Below are 12,903 nucleotides of genomic sequence, written 5' to 3' on the forward strand. Positions count from 1 at the left end.
ATAGTGAACAAAACAAATTTGTGTTTTACAAGGGAGGAAAAAGTGAAAGTATGCTTTTTTTTTTTTTTTTTTTTTTTGAGACGGAGTTTCGCTCTTGTTACCCAGGCTGGAGTGCAATGGCACGATCTCGGCTCACCGCAACCTCCGCCTCCTGGGCTCAGGCAATTCTCCTGCCTCAGCCTCCTGAGTAGCTGGGATTACAGGCACGTGCCACCATGCCCAGCTAATTTTTTGTATCTTTAGTAGAGATGGGGTTTCACCATGTTGACCAGGATGGTCTCGATCTCTCGACCTCGTGATCCACCCGCCTCAGCCTCCCAAAGTGCTGGGATTACAGGCTTGAGCCACTGCGCCCGGCTGAAAGTATGCATTTTTTGAAAGGAAAAAAAAAAAGTGTATTGGGAAAAGAGAGAGAGGGTGGGAACCCAAAGGAGAAACAGGAACATTTTAAGTCCTTGTTGCGGTGGCTGGAGAAAGTGTAGGTTAGAAATCTCTCCAGCACAATGGTTGCTGGCTAGGAGGGAATATCTGACTTAGACACAGAATAAGCTGCTTGTGCTGGGTGTGTTTGTGAGCTGGGTGAGGTTTTCTGTGTCACTGGGAACCTGAGGAAGTTACGTGGCTGGAGGGGGGAGTGGGGGGTGTTAGAATGGTGTGTGTGTGTGTGTGTGTGTGTGTGTGTGTGTGTGTGTGTGAAAGAGAGAGAGAGAGAAAGAGAGAGAGAGAGAGTCAGATTAACTTTGTCCTATATATTGGTTTCTCTGCTAGAGTCTTAAGGAATTTGCAGCTGCATTTTTACGGTTTTAATTGCAGCATTCTCTCTAGGTTGGTTGGTGTTATTTGGGTAATGATGAAGGCAAGGATTAAGAACGGAACTGGACAAGTGAAAATTGAATTTGGATTAACCACAGTTTCATTAATTTATTCATAAGATTGTGACTGTATTTTTTTTTTTTCTGCAACATATCCTTAGTTATCAGGTGTCCATTCAATTTTAATTGACAATATAAGATTCCTGTGGTTACCCTGTGTGCGGATTGCCTAGGGGCTCTGCAGGGATTGTGGGAAGAAAAGCTCGGACAAGTTTCCATTAAGCTCTGAATCAGGCGATTGGAAAAGAAGAGAATAAAAGCAACTGAAAAGAGAGGGACACATTGTTAGTGTTGCCTACTCTGCTTGAAGGAGAAACCTCCTCTCAGGCGAGAGCTACTTTCTGGCCAAGAATTCCAAACTCGCAGAGAAACCTGTCCCAGGCACAGAAGTTGTTTTAAAGTGATGCAGAATTGTCACAGTAATTAGTGCAATCTCTGCTTACTGACTGGCGGTTTTTACAAAAAGGAGAGGGGGACAAAGGGTGCAAAGTCATCTTTGTTTTTCAGCAGGTCACTTTATTTTATTTATCTTTTTGAGACGGAGTCTCACTCTGTCACCCAGGTGGAGTGCAGTGACGTGATCCTGGCTCATTGCAACCTCCACTGCCTGGGTCCAAGCAATTCTCCTGTAGTGCCTGAGTAGCTGGGACTACAGGCACCCATCACCACACCTGGTTAATTTTTGCATTTTTAGTAGAGACAGGGTTTCACTATGTTAGCCAGGCTGGTCTCAAACTACTGACCTCAGGTAATCCACCTGCCTTAGCCTCCCAAAGTGCTGGGATTGCAGGTGTGAGCCACTACACCCTGCCAGCACTTCACTTTAGATGCTGCTTCTGAGTGTGTTTGGAGGGCTGTGTGTGGGAGAAGCATCTTCTATTGTTTTAGGGCAGTGTGGTTTGTTACTCTCCTTTGACAGGTATAGGGTTTTTTTCCCACGTACTTCATTATGTCTCCTTTTCATTTTGATTAATATTCTGTTTGGGGTAAGCAGACTTACATTATATCCACTTATAAATATATATCTACTGTTTTCTGTTTGTTCATTTGGAACAAATGATCTCAGAGCCCACTGCATTCTAAAATGGATATTTATAGACTTAGATCATGAACAACATGGATTTAGACTATTTTTTAAATTTGATTACTACCCTTGTGTTTATTTTGAGTTAGTTCAAAAGTTCTTACGTGATTTTTTTCCTCTTTGTTTATTTTTTAAAACTGTGTGGACTGAATTGTTTTTCTTCCATGGAGCAAGATAGAAATTATCTGGATCTGATACCCACAGCCTAAATTATGCTTTGTGCTAGTAACACAGACGTGTTCTGGTGATAGTAATAGCACAGGAGTAATACCAGTAGTTTGTAGTTGTTACAATACTACAGATCCATGTTTGGAGATGCAGTCAAATTGCCTATTGCAAGGAGAGGAGTGGACATCCATTTCCCGGGTCACCTCATTCCTCATTATTTGTTCCTATGTTGAAAATTCAGGCAGGGTACAGTGGCTCACGCCTACAATCCCAGCAATCCCTGTAATCAAGAGGTGAAGAGATTAAGACCATCCTGGCTAACATGGTGAAACCCCGTCTCTACTAAAAATACAGAAATTAGCTGGGCATGGTGGTATGCACCTGTAGTCCCAGCTACTGAGGAGGCTGAGGCAAGAGAATCACTTGAACCTGGGAGGTGGAGGTTGTAGTGAACTGAGATCACACCACTGCACTCCAGCCTGGTGACAGAGCGAGACTCTGCCTCAAAAATAAAAAACAAAAAACAGCGCATTTTCAGATAATTGTTGAGCTCTTTTAGTGATTATTGTATTGTTTACAAGATAAATCAGCAGATGGTGTTTGTTTTCCCAGTTGGTGGGATCCCAAGATTAACAAGTATTATTTGGGTGAACAGTCTTGCTATTCCTTTCTGTTTCGGGATACCTGCTTCTTTGATGGTTGGTCTCTAGGACTTCAGAGGGAAAGGCTGAGGACAGACTTAGACCTTTCAGAGGGTCTGAGTCAATCAGTGACTTACATTCACTCAGTTGTCACCTAGTAGGTGGTCCTTTCTTAGAAAATTAGTGGCTTTTTGGCAGCGTTCGGCCCCCTCTATGGGGAAGTGTGGATTACTAGAGTGCAGGCAACAGAGATGGCCTGGGATGGAGAGCTTAGTCATCATGAAAGAATGTATAAGGCATCCGGTGGCCCCTGAATTCTGTGTGACACATTTGTTTTCCCAGAAATAGAATTGCATTGGAGAGCCAGGGACCAGTTATTAGAAATATGGGGTGGGGTGGTGCTTATACTTGTTTCAGTCTTGTGGCTTCTCATGATCTTTTTCTCTCATAATCCCTCCTCTCGCCTACATGTTGCAATTCTGATGACTTTTTGCAGCACACAGTTCATTTTTCCTCAGCATCCCGCTCAGCACACTGGCTTCCTTTATGTCTTAATGGGCATCTGTCTTTCCTTTTCATGTCATTGATTCTCACTCCCGGCCCCCGCCTTCCCTGTATGCTTATTGAATAGGTGCTTTTTTTTTTTTTTAAAAACAAAACAAAACAAAACAAAACAAAACAAAAAAACAAACAAAAAAAACTTTACCCTAGACTGTTATGATCATCTTATCCATAGCAACAAATAAAAGTACACAGGTCTTGATTGAATGCCAAGGCTGCAGTTCAATGTAGGAAGGTTTGTCTGCTATTCATAAACTGCTTAAGATGTTTTCTTGTAGTTTGTGACATAAGCAGAACGCTTTGATTTGGTTTCTTTCTACAGCTCCATTTTCAGTCCGGCAGCACACATTACTCTGCGTACAAAACGATTGAACACCAGATTGCAGTTCAGGTAGGAAATGCAAGAGATTCTGAAGCTTGAATTGTCAATATATAGGTCTCTTGTGTGTTTTATTCTCTGCCCCTTCCCCCAACCGAGATGATGATAATGATGGTGATGATGGTGATGGTGATGATGATGGTGATGGTGATGGTGATGATGATGGTGATGGTGGTGATGGTGGTGATGGTGGTGATGGTGGTGGTGGTGGTGGTGGTGGTGGTGGTGGTGGTGGTGGTTGAATCGCTGGGGGAGAAGAGGGGAGCAAAGGAGAGAGAAGCAGGAGAAATGCTGCTGAAATGATTTAGAGATATGGAAAGAAGGAGAAGCGTGTGCTTATTGTTAAAGAGTTTCTTGATCAGGCATAATGGGCCCACAGACCCCTGCTTGACTACTGTTTATCTTTGCTTAGAGAGGGATCTTGAGTTGGGAATAAAACGGGCAGCACAACGTAAATGGGAAGGCTTAAGGGGAGAGGTGGGAGAGGAGGCTGCGCAGCAGCCAGAGGGTTGTTTCTGGTGGATCAAAATCAGGTGAAGTGGCGCTAAGAATATCACTTTGGACCTGATCCTCCTGAAATGTGGATTTCTCTTGGACCTGTTGATATACGACACTAAATGTGCTGGAGGGGAAAGGCGACAGATCCCAGCTTCTGATGAGTGTCCTGTTTCCTGCTTACATAGTACTTCCATTCTCTTAAATCCAAAGGCTAAACAAATCATGGACTAATATAGACTCGGAGCTGAACTGATGCCAGCAGAATGCAGTAGAGGAGGGAGAACAGACTAATACGATTTTCGTCTGTCTGCCTGGCCTCGCTGGGATGGATGTACCTCACGGTGTAACCAGTGGTACCAAAACTTCTTGAGTGTTCTGGCTTAACCCTTTGAAGGGATTCTCTCGAAACCTTTTGCCTGTCGTGTGAAAGCCTGGCTGGAGGGCCTTCTTTTCTTGCAAGTTGATACTGGTTTGTTAGGCCATTTGCGTTGTTCCATGACTTCTTTTCTGGTGGAGAGCTCTTGCAGAATGTGTGTGTAAGTGTGTATGTGTGTGTGTGTGTGTGTGTGTGTGGTCTTAGGGAGCTACAGCCACAGTATATCTTTGTAGTGCTCTCATCTCAGATCTGTGTCTTCCTTGATAAGCCTTCCAGATAACTGTTTGCCCTAGGTAAGTGGAATTATTCCACCAGTGAAAAGCATGAGTCAGCAGACATTTTTGTTGCATTCCTACTGTCTCTGTACTCATTTTCAGGCCACAGCAACTATTTTAAAAATATTTGAGGCCAGGCGCGGTGGCTCACGCCTATAATTCCAGTACTTGGGGAGGCTGAGGCGGGCAGATCACTTGAGGTCAGGAGTTTGAGACCTACCTGGCCAACATGGTGAAACCCCATCTCTACTAAAAATACAAAAATTAGCCCAGCATGGTGGTGGGTACCTGTAATCTCAGCTACTCAGGAGGCTGAGGCAGGACACTCGCTTGAGCCTGGGAGGTGGAGGTTGTAGGGGGCTAAGATCTTGCCACTGCACTCCAGCCTGGGAGACAAAAATGAGACTCTGTCTAAAAAAAAAAAAAAAAAAAAAAAAAAAATTGATTACTTCTGCAGTTGTGCTGCCAACCTTCTTGTGTGTGTCTTCTTTTGGGGAAAAGCGTGACTCTTGATCTTGCTCCTCTCTACCCCTAAATGTTTTCAGGACTGCTGTGTCTTTAATTTGAGGCTACAATTGTTCTTTTAGGCATGCTGCCTGTTGGTCCCTCCTCCTTCCTTTTGATGGACAGCATAGTAAGTCTTGCTCCCAGAAAGTGCTTTAGATGCAGGACTTGGTTAGAGAACAAGTCCAAATCCTAACTCTTGGTGAATGGGTGGATGTATAACTCTTGGTGAATGGGTGGATGTACAATGTCCGGAGGCCTCCTGCATCTCGGGGAGTGCTGGAAAATCCTGTTGCCTGGGGTGTGGGAATTGTTGAAGTTGAATAGGATAGTGATCCTTATCTTGGTGTGGAAAGGCTGGCTGGGGCCATGTCACTGGGAGACTAGCCCGGACCAGCCCAGCTGTTGTATCTTTACACCCTCTGCTGAAGTGCCCCTTGTTAGACCGAGCAGTTCGTCTTTCTCCAAACCACCTGGCACAGGGCAGGCCATGTGAAGCACTTTCTCAGGAGGAAGATGGAGTAAATTACAGAGCTCATTGTTTTGGAGGACTGAAACCATTACTATTCCTCCATGAACAGGTAGTATTGTTCTCCTCCGCTTCTATTTGCTAAGGCTTGATGCCCATGTGGGCAAACAGAGAGACATTTTATTAGAGACCCAGCTCCATGCTTTTGCAGTATTCATTCTCCGTCAGTCTCTGCTAGACCCGCACAAGGCCAAGCTAAATGGCAGCCAGCTTGTAATTTTAGTTTGATCATCAAAAGATGAACGGCAAAAAACAAAACCGAAGAAGCAAAGGGAGAAGAAGGGGAAAGCTTCGACAAAATGAAATTGTTCCCAGAGTGCACTGTGAGCTCATAATCGTTTTGCTCTGATGCAGCGTAGAGCAGACATGTTTCCCTCACTCCATTCTCCAACTTAAGGCTAAATGCAATGTGATGGTCAGGGCGGAGTGATTGTCCCTGGAAACTTAAGACTGTTTAACCTTAAATACTAGGTTTCAATAGGAGCTGAGCCTGTTGCTCTCCTAAGCTATATCCTGAAATAACCTAGAGTAGTATGACCCTGTGCACCACAGGAGACTCACACTCTTTCCCCTTCCCATTCCTCCTATAATCTCAGGACTCAGCCAAGCTCACCGTTTGTGTGAATGGCCTTGAGTGATTCTATAGACACGTCACATTCTTATAAAAGGTTTGGACACAATAGCAGTTTCTATGTTTAGCACTTTCCTACTTTGGACAGCCTCCTAGCTCCTCTTTGTTTTGAAAAGACAAGAGCAACTCAGATGGCTGCGTTCTCCCAAAATGGATAACACAAATTAAACTAGAATGAAAATTAAAAGGTAGTTTAGAAAAGACACTGTTTTAAAATTCCATTGACTTTTTAACTGTTTTATTGAAGTATAATTTACATATAACACAGTACACAGATCTCTAGCGGAGAGGTAGATGAAGTTTTCCATATGTGAACGTCTATGAAACCATCACTCGGATCAATATAGAGAGTGAGGTTGGGACACCTTTATTGTCAAGGGCCAGATAGTAAATATTTTGGGCTTTCTGAGCCATTGAGTCTCTGTTGCAACTACATTTGACCTTTGAATGACACAGCACGAGTTTGAACCACATCAGTCCACTTAGATGTGGATTTTCTTCTGCCTCTCAGACAGCAAGACCAACCCCTTCTCTTCTTCGTCTTCCTGGTTAGGCAACTTATCCCAAAGACGGCCAGGATGAAGACCTTTATGATGATCCACTTCCGCTTAATGAATAGTAACTATGTTATCCTTATGATTTCTTAATAACATTTTCTTTTCTCCAGCTTACTTTATTATAAGACTACTGCATATAATATATACATGAATTATATATTAATTGACTTTATTGGTCAGGCTTCTAGTCAACAGAGGCTATTAAGTTTTTGGGTAGTCAAAAGTTATACTCAGGTTTTCTTTTTTGTTGTTGTTGTTGTTGTTGTTTTAAATGGAGTCTTGCTCTGTCACCCAGACTGGAGTGCCATGGCACAATCTCGGCTCACGGCAACCTTTGCCTCCTGGGCTCAAGCAAGTCTCCTGCCTCAGCCCCTCCTCACCTCCCCCACCACAAGTAGCTGGAAATATAGGCACATGCCACCATGCCCTGCTAATTTAATTTTTGAATTTTTAGTAGAGATGGGCTTTCACCGTACCGTGTTAGCCATGATGGTCTTGATCTCCTGACCTTGTCATCCACCTGCCTCGGCCTCGTGTTGGGATTACAGGCACGAGCCATCATGCTGGGCCTATACTTGGCTTTTCAACTGTGTGGGGGTTCGGTGTCCCTGGTCTCGGTGTTGTTCAGGGATCAGCTGTACTCAGTGCTATTGTGGTTTGTAAGCAGTCAATGACAAACCCAAAGGAATATACCTATACCTATACGTGTATATATATATATATATATACACACACATATATATACATATATATGTATATATATGTATATATATGTATATGTCATTGTGTCTCAATAAAACTTTATTTAGAAAAAACAGGCAGTGGCTGGATTTGGCCCCACAGGCTATAGTTTGCTAACTTTGGATAAAGAACTCCCCAGGAGTCTCCCTTGTTGCCCCTCTTTCCAATTATTTGGCTTCTTCCTCTTTCCCCTGCCCCCACTGAGAAGTCTCATCATCTGTTAGTTTTATTTATCACTGTGGGTTAGTTTTGCCTGTTTTCAGGCTTCATGTAAATGGAATCTTACAGAATGTACTGTTTCGTGTCTGGCTGCACTCAGCATATGTCTGTGAGTTTCATCCATGTTATTGTGGGTAGCAATGGTTTGCGCTTTTTCATGGCCAAGTAGTATTCCACCAGTGAATATGCTTCAGTGCATGCATTCTTTCTGTGTTGTTGAATATTTGGATTGCTTCCAGGTTTTTGCTATTATGAATAAAGTTCTAGTAACATTCTCTTACACATCTTTGGGGAAGTATATATTTCCATTTCTGTTCATATACCCAGGAGTAGACATGGAAAGGCGTGAGGTAAATGTGTGTTTAGCTTTGCACTGACCTTCTGAGAGAGACCTGAATGCTGGATTTGCGTGTTGTCATTGCAACAAGCTTAGTAGTTGATAGGTATGTGAGTGATACATCTGGGGGTGAGCAGTAAATTTATCTAGGTGTGATCAGAGGCCGATTGCCCAAGCTCCGGTGCACGTTCCTTCATGCAGTGGTTTGGACTTTGGCCCTAGCTCCTAGGAACTCCTCCCACTGTCTCCATTAACCTGGGAGGAGGACTAGCAGGCTGAATTCCAGAGGTGGACCCACATTGCAGATGTGCATAAACAGAGCTGTCTCCCAGGAATGCCCTGCAGGTGATTGTAGATAATGTTGAGGCATCCCAGTTGCCTTCCTGAAGAAAGCCCTTCCAACACCCCTACTCTCAGCATTGTTCCAACCCCAGGAGCGCTGTTGTAAGGAAGGTCAAGACCCACAGAAGATGTTTCCCTTGGTTTTCGGAAGGGCTACTTCTGAACCAATTAAGCCTCTGTTTTAAGAGCGTTTTGGCCAAAGGTTGATATTTTAACACCAAGTCAGATGTGATTTAGGAAAAACCTCCACACGCAGCAAAAACAAACTGTGTAGACCTTTCTTGGTTGTTTTTCTTTTTAGATGTGAAGTGGTTTGTGTGTGTGTGTGTGTGTGTGTGTGTGTGTATGTGTGCGCGTGCTTCTGCATGCACACAAAGACAGCTAGGAGAGGATTTAGAAGAAATGGACCATTTTATTTGTTTATACAGCTGAGTAGTGGAGATTGTGCAGTGGGGGTTACTTTCCCTCTTGTTCTTCTGCTTGCAAGTTCCCATCTGAGCTTTACCAAAGCATTACCTTCTGCTTGGTCTTAGAACTCCTCCACCATGATTCAGTAAGGCCACCAGAACCCTCCTCCAGGGCTTGGGTGCTTTTTGGAGCCAAGGAGAGAAGAATCGTAACTGGAGAGCATCCTTACCCCATGTTGGCCACTTTTTCCTGGATGTGAACTGAATGTTCAGTCTTGTCCGTGCCTTAAAATTGTTAAGATTCCTGGGGTGCTGTGACACAGAGTCTATGTCTGTGCCTGAGAAGAGCCTTCATGTTGTGATGAGCATGGTCGGAAATTAGTACCAGTGGACTGGCCCAGCGTTGCAGAATGAGGTGGCAGCGTTTGCAGAGGTAGCAGCTTCCAGTGGGGATGTCTTGTGTTCTGGGCCTGTCCTCTCAGCCATCACGAGTTCCCTGGCCTTTGGGTTTTCATGAGGATTTGCTCTCTTGGCTGAATAGCAGATCGAGGCTATGTGAAGAACTCCCAGAAACAAGTTCAGTCTTTGGTATAGTCACTTCCTCACGTTTCTTTTAGAGCTGTAGCAGACTCAGGCTGTGACATTTCATGAATGAAGAATAAGACACACACACACACACACACACACACACACACACACACACACACACACACATCATTTCACTTGTGTAGTTTGACGAAACCCGTGGATGCCAGGTAACTTGCTCAAGAGGTTCATTGACCTGCTATGGTGATGAGCTTTAGCCTGATTAGCTAACTTAAGTCCATACCTCAGAAGAATGTTCATTCATGAAAAATATTTGCATCTACTGTGTGCCAGGCCACTGGAGAATTCATCGGTGAGCAAAACAGACAAAAATCCCTTGCTCTTATCAAGCTTAAATTCTAGTGATACTTTAAATACTGACTTATAAACACCTCATTCCCAAACTGAGTTAGGTTTCCAGTACAGTCCAGGAGTTAGATTTTCTTTTTCTTTTATTTTTTTGAGACAGACCTTGTTCTGTTGCCCAGACCTGAGTGCAGTGGCACCATTTCAGCTCACTGCAACCTCTGCCTCCTGGGTTCAAGCGATTCTCCTGTCTCAGCCTCCTGAGTACCTGGGATTACAGGCATGTGCCAAGACACCTGGCTAATTTTTGTATTTTTAGTGGAGATGGGGTTTCACCATGTTGGGCAGGCTGGTCTCGAATTCCTGACCTCAGTTGATCCACTTGCTTTGGCCTCCCAAAGTGCTGGGATTACAGGTGTAAGCTACCATGCCCGGCCAGGAGTTGCTTTTTTTTTTTTTTTTTTTTTTTTTTTTTTTGAGACGAAATGTTGCTCTGTCAGTCTGGAGTGCAGTGGTGTGATCATAGCTCACTGGAACCTTGACCACACCAGTCTGGAGTGCAGTGGCGCAATCCAGTTCACTGCAACCTCCACCTCCTGGGTTCTCAAGCCATTCTTCTGCCTCAACCTCCTGAGTGGCTGAGACTACAGGCGTGTGTTACCACACCCAGCTAATTTTTGTATTTTTAGTAGAGAATGTTTCACCATGTTGGCCAGGCTTGTCTCAAACTCCCGAGCTCAAGTGATCCACGTGTCTTGGCCTCCCAAACTGCTGCGATTATAGGCATGATCTGCCGCTCCCAGCATATGTGAATTCTTTATTGATTCTCCATAACAACATGGAGGGAAATTTGAAAGGTGTAGTGACTGGTATTATCACCATTATCCTCATTTTGTGAATGAGGAAACAGATACCTGAGATATTTTGCCCAAGGCCAATTAGGATTTTAACCCACGCAGTATGACTAGAGAGACTGTACTACATAGGCTTGTGGTAACTGTTGCCTGCTCAAATAATGCTCACAAGGGTCTGGGGGTTCCCTTACAGCGGTGACTACCAAGCAGCTTTCTGGGCTACACACATAGGAATCACGTGGGACCTGCTAAAAAGTACAGAATCCTAGGCTCTACTCCTTGGAGATTCTCATTCAGTAGGACTAGGTCAGTGTTTCACAAGCTTGAGTATCACCTGGAGGGCCTCCGGAGAGCAGACTGGGAATCCACCCCCAGGGTTTCAGGTTCTGTAAGCCTGGAATGCATCCTGACATTTGCAAGCTTTGAATGAATGCTGCGTTCCTTCTCTGGGGATAGCTCTTGGAGAACCACTGGACTAGGGCAAGGGTTCCCAGCCTGGACTGTTAGGTTACACTCACTCAGGAAGCATTTCAAACAGTATTCAGTCCAGGCCCTGCCCCAGACCAACTGAGTCAGTGTCTCTGAGGGTTGGGACCTGTGTATCCCTTGGTTGCAAAAGCTTCTCAGTTGTTTTTAGTGAGCGGGCAGGCTTAAGGCATGCTGGCTTAGGGAACCTGAAATCTGCCACCACTTCCCCACACTGGATGTTTCTGAGGCACACAGTCACACTAGACAACAACGGTTCTAAGCCTTTTTAAAATTGGTTTATTTTATTTAATTTTAGTTTAATTATATATTTTTTGGAGATGGAGTCTCACTGTGTCACCCAGGCTGGAGTGTAGTGGTGCCATCTTGGCTCACTACAACCTCTGTCTCCTGGGTTCAAGCTGTTCGCCTGCCTCAGCCTCCCAAGCAGCTGGGATGACTGGTTCTTGCTACCATGCCTAGCTAATTTTTGTATTTTTAGTGGAGATGGGGTTTCACCATGTTGTCCAGGCAGTTCTTGAGCCCTCACCTTAAGTGATCTGCCCTCCTTGGCCCCCCGAAGGGCTAGGATTACAGGTGTGAGCCACTGTGCCCCGCCAATTTTTAATTTTTTTGTAGAGACGGGGTCTTGCCTTGTTGCCCAGGCTGATACAGTCCGTTTTGATAGGCAAGGAAACAGGTGCATGGAGGGGAATGGGTTTGTCCGAGGTCTCACCACTTGGTGGAAACAGGACAAGACAAGAATCCAGGAGTCTAGCACAGCTTTCTTTCAACACGGCTTTCTTTCTGTCGTTCCAGGAGAGGTTATCATCTTGTCTAAGCCAAGAGCAATTGGATTACATTGGCCAGATAAAATAAAACAATCGAGTTTTACGGTTTTTACTTATATCATTTAAAAACTTATATCTGTTTTAATTATATCCTCGTATTTGTACGAGCTGAGATATTTGTATCTGTTTATTCTCCACCGTATTAGGGCACTTAGTTCGGAAGAGGGCTGGTGAGGATATTGAGAGAATGTCTGATAGTCTTTAACTAAAACTACCAGAAAGAAAGAAAACAACCGTCCTATCGGCCATATGCGTGCTCCTTATGGGCTATGCAGGTGGGCATTGAGGTCTGACCTATGGCAGTCAGCTACTGGTATTTTCTTAGTATAACTTCATTTTTATAAGTTCTACTTTATAGTATTTATTTTATGAAGTCCCCGAAAATCATGGGATTGTTTAGCTGAGCACAGAAATTTCTAAATGGGTTGTGGCTGACATTTACAGGCTTATCAGGCTTAGTAGTTAATTTGTTTCTTGAGTTTGATTTGGTTGCATAGTATCAAATCCTGATCAAACAGATGAGGGGTTGTTTCTTTCTTTCTTTTTTTTTTTCTTTTCTTTTCTTTTCATGATTTGCCTTGAAATCTTAGCATTAAACAGATTGAACAGAAATGGCATTACTTATTCCTGGGGGTTCCGCCAGAACCACTGGATGGATGGCAGTGTGTTTAATAGTTAATGAATAGCACATTGAAATGTAAAAATAAAGGTCAAAAGTAGG

General features: G+C 44.0%; 1 protein-coding gene across 33 annotated transcripts in view; it reads left to right on the forward strand.

Moving 5' to 3' along the window:
• TCF7L2 (transcription factor 7 like 2) overlaps positions 1-12,903 on the forward strand; it is a 216,145-nt gene that overhangs the window by 10,607 nt on the left and 192,635 nt on the right. For 18 of the 33 annotated variants that reach the window (XM_074382888.1, XM_039465066.2, XM_039465065.2 and 15 more), the window contains exon 4: positions 3,649-3,717. The exons of the other annotated variants lie outside the window; for them this stretch is intronic. In XM_074382888.1, coding sequence (XP_074238989.1) covers positions 3,649-3,717 — 69 coding nt within the window. The remainder of the gene's footprint in view (positions 1-3,648; positions 3,718-12,903) is intronic. 33 annotated transcript variants of the gene reach the window in all.

This window comes from Saimiri boliviensis, chromosome 12, assembly GCF_048565385.1.
Source record: "Saimiri boliviensis isolate mSaiBol1 chromosome 12, mSaiBol1.pri, whole genome shotgun sequence".
Classification (NCBI taxonomy): domain Eukaryota; kingdom Metazoa; phylum Chordata; class Mammalia; order Primates; family Cebidae; genus Saimiri; species Saimiri boliviensis.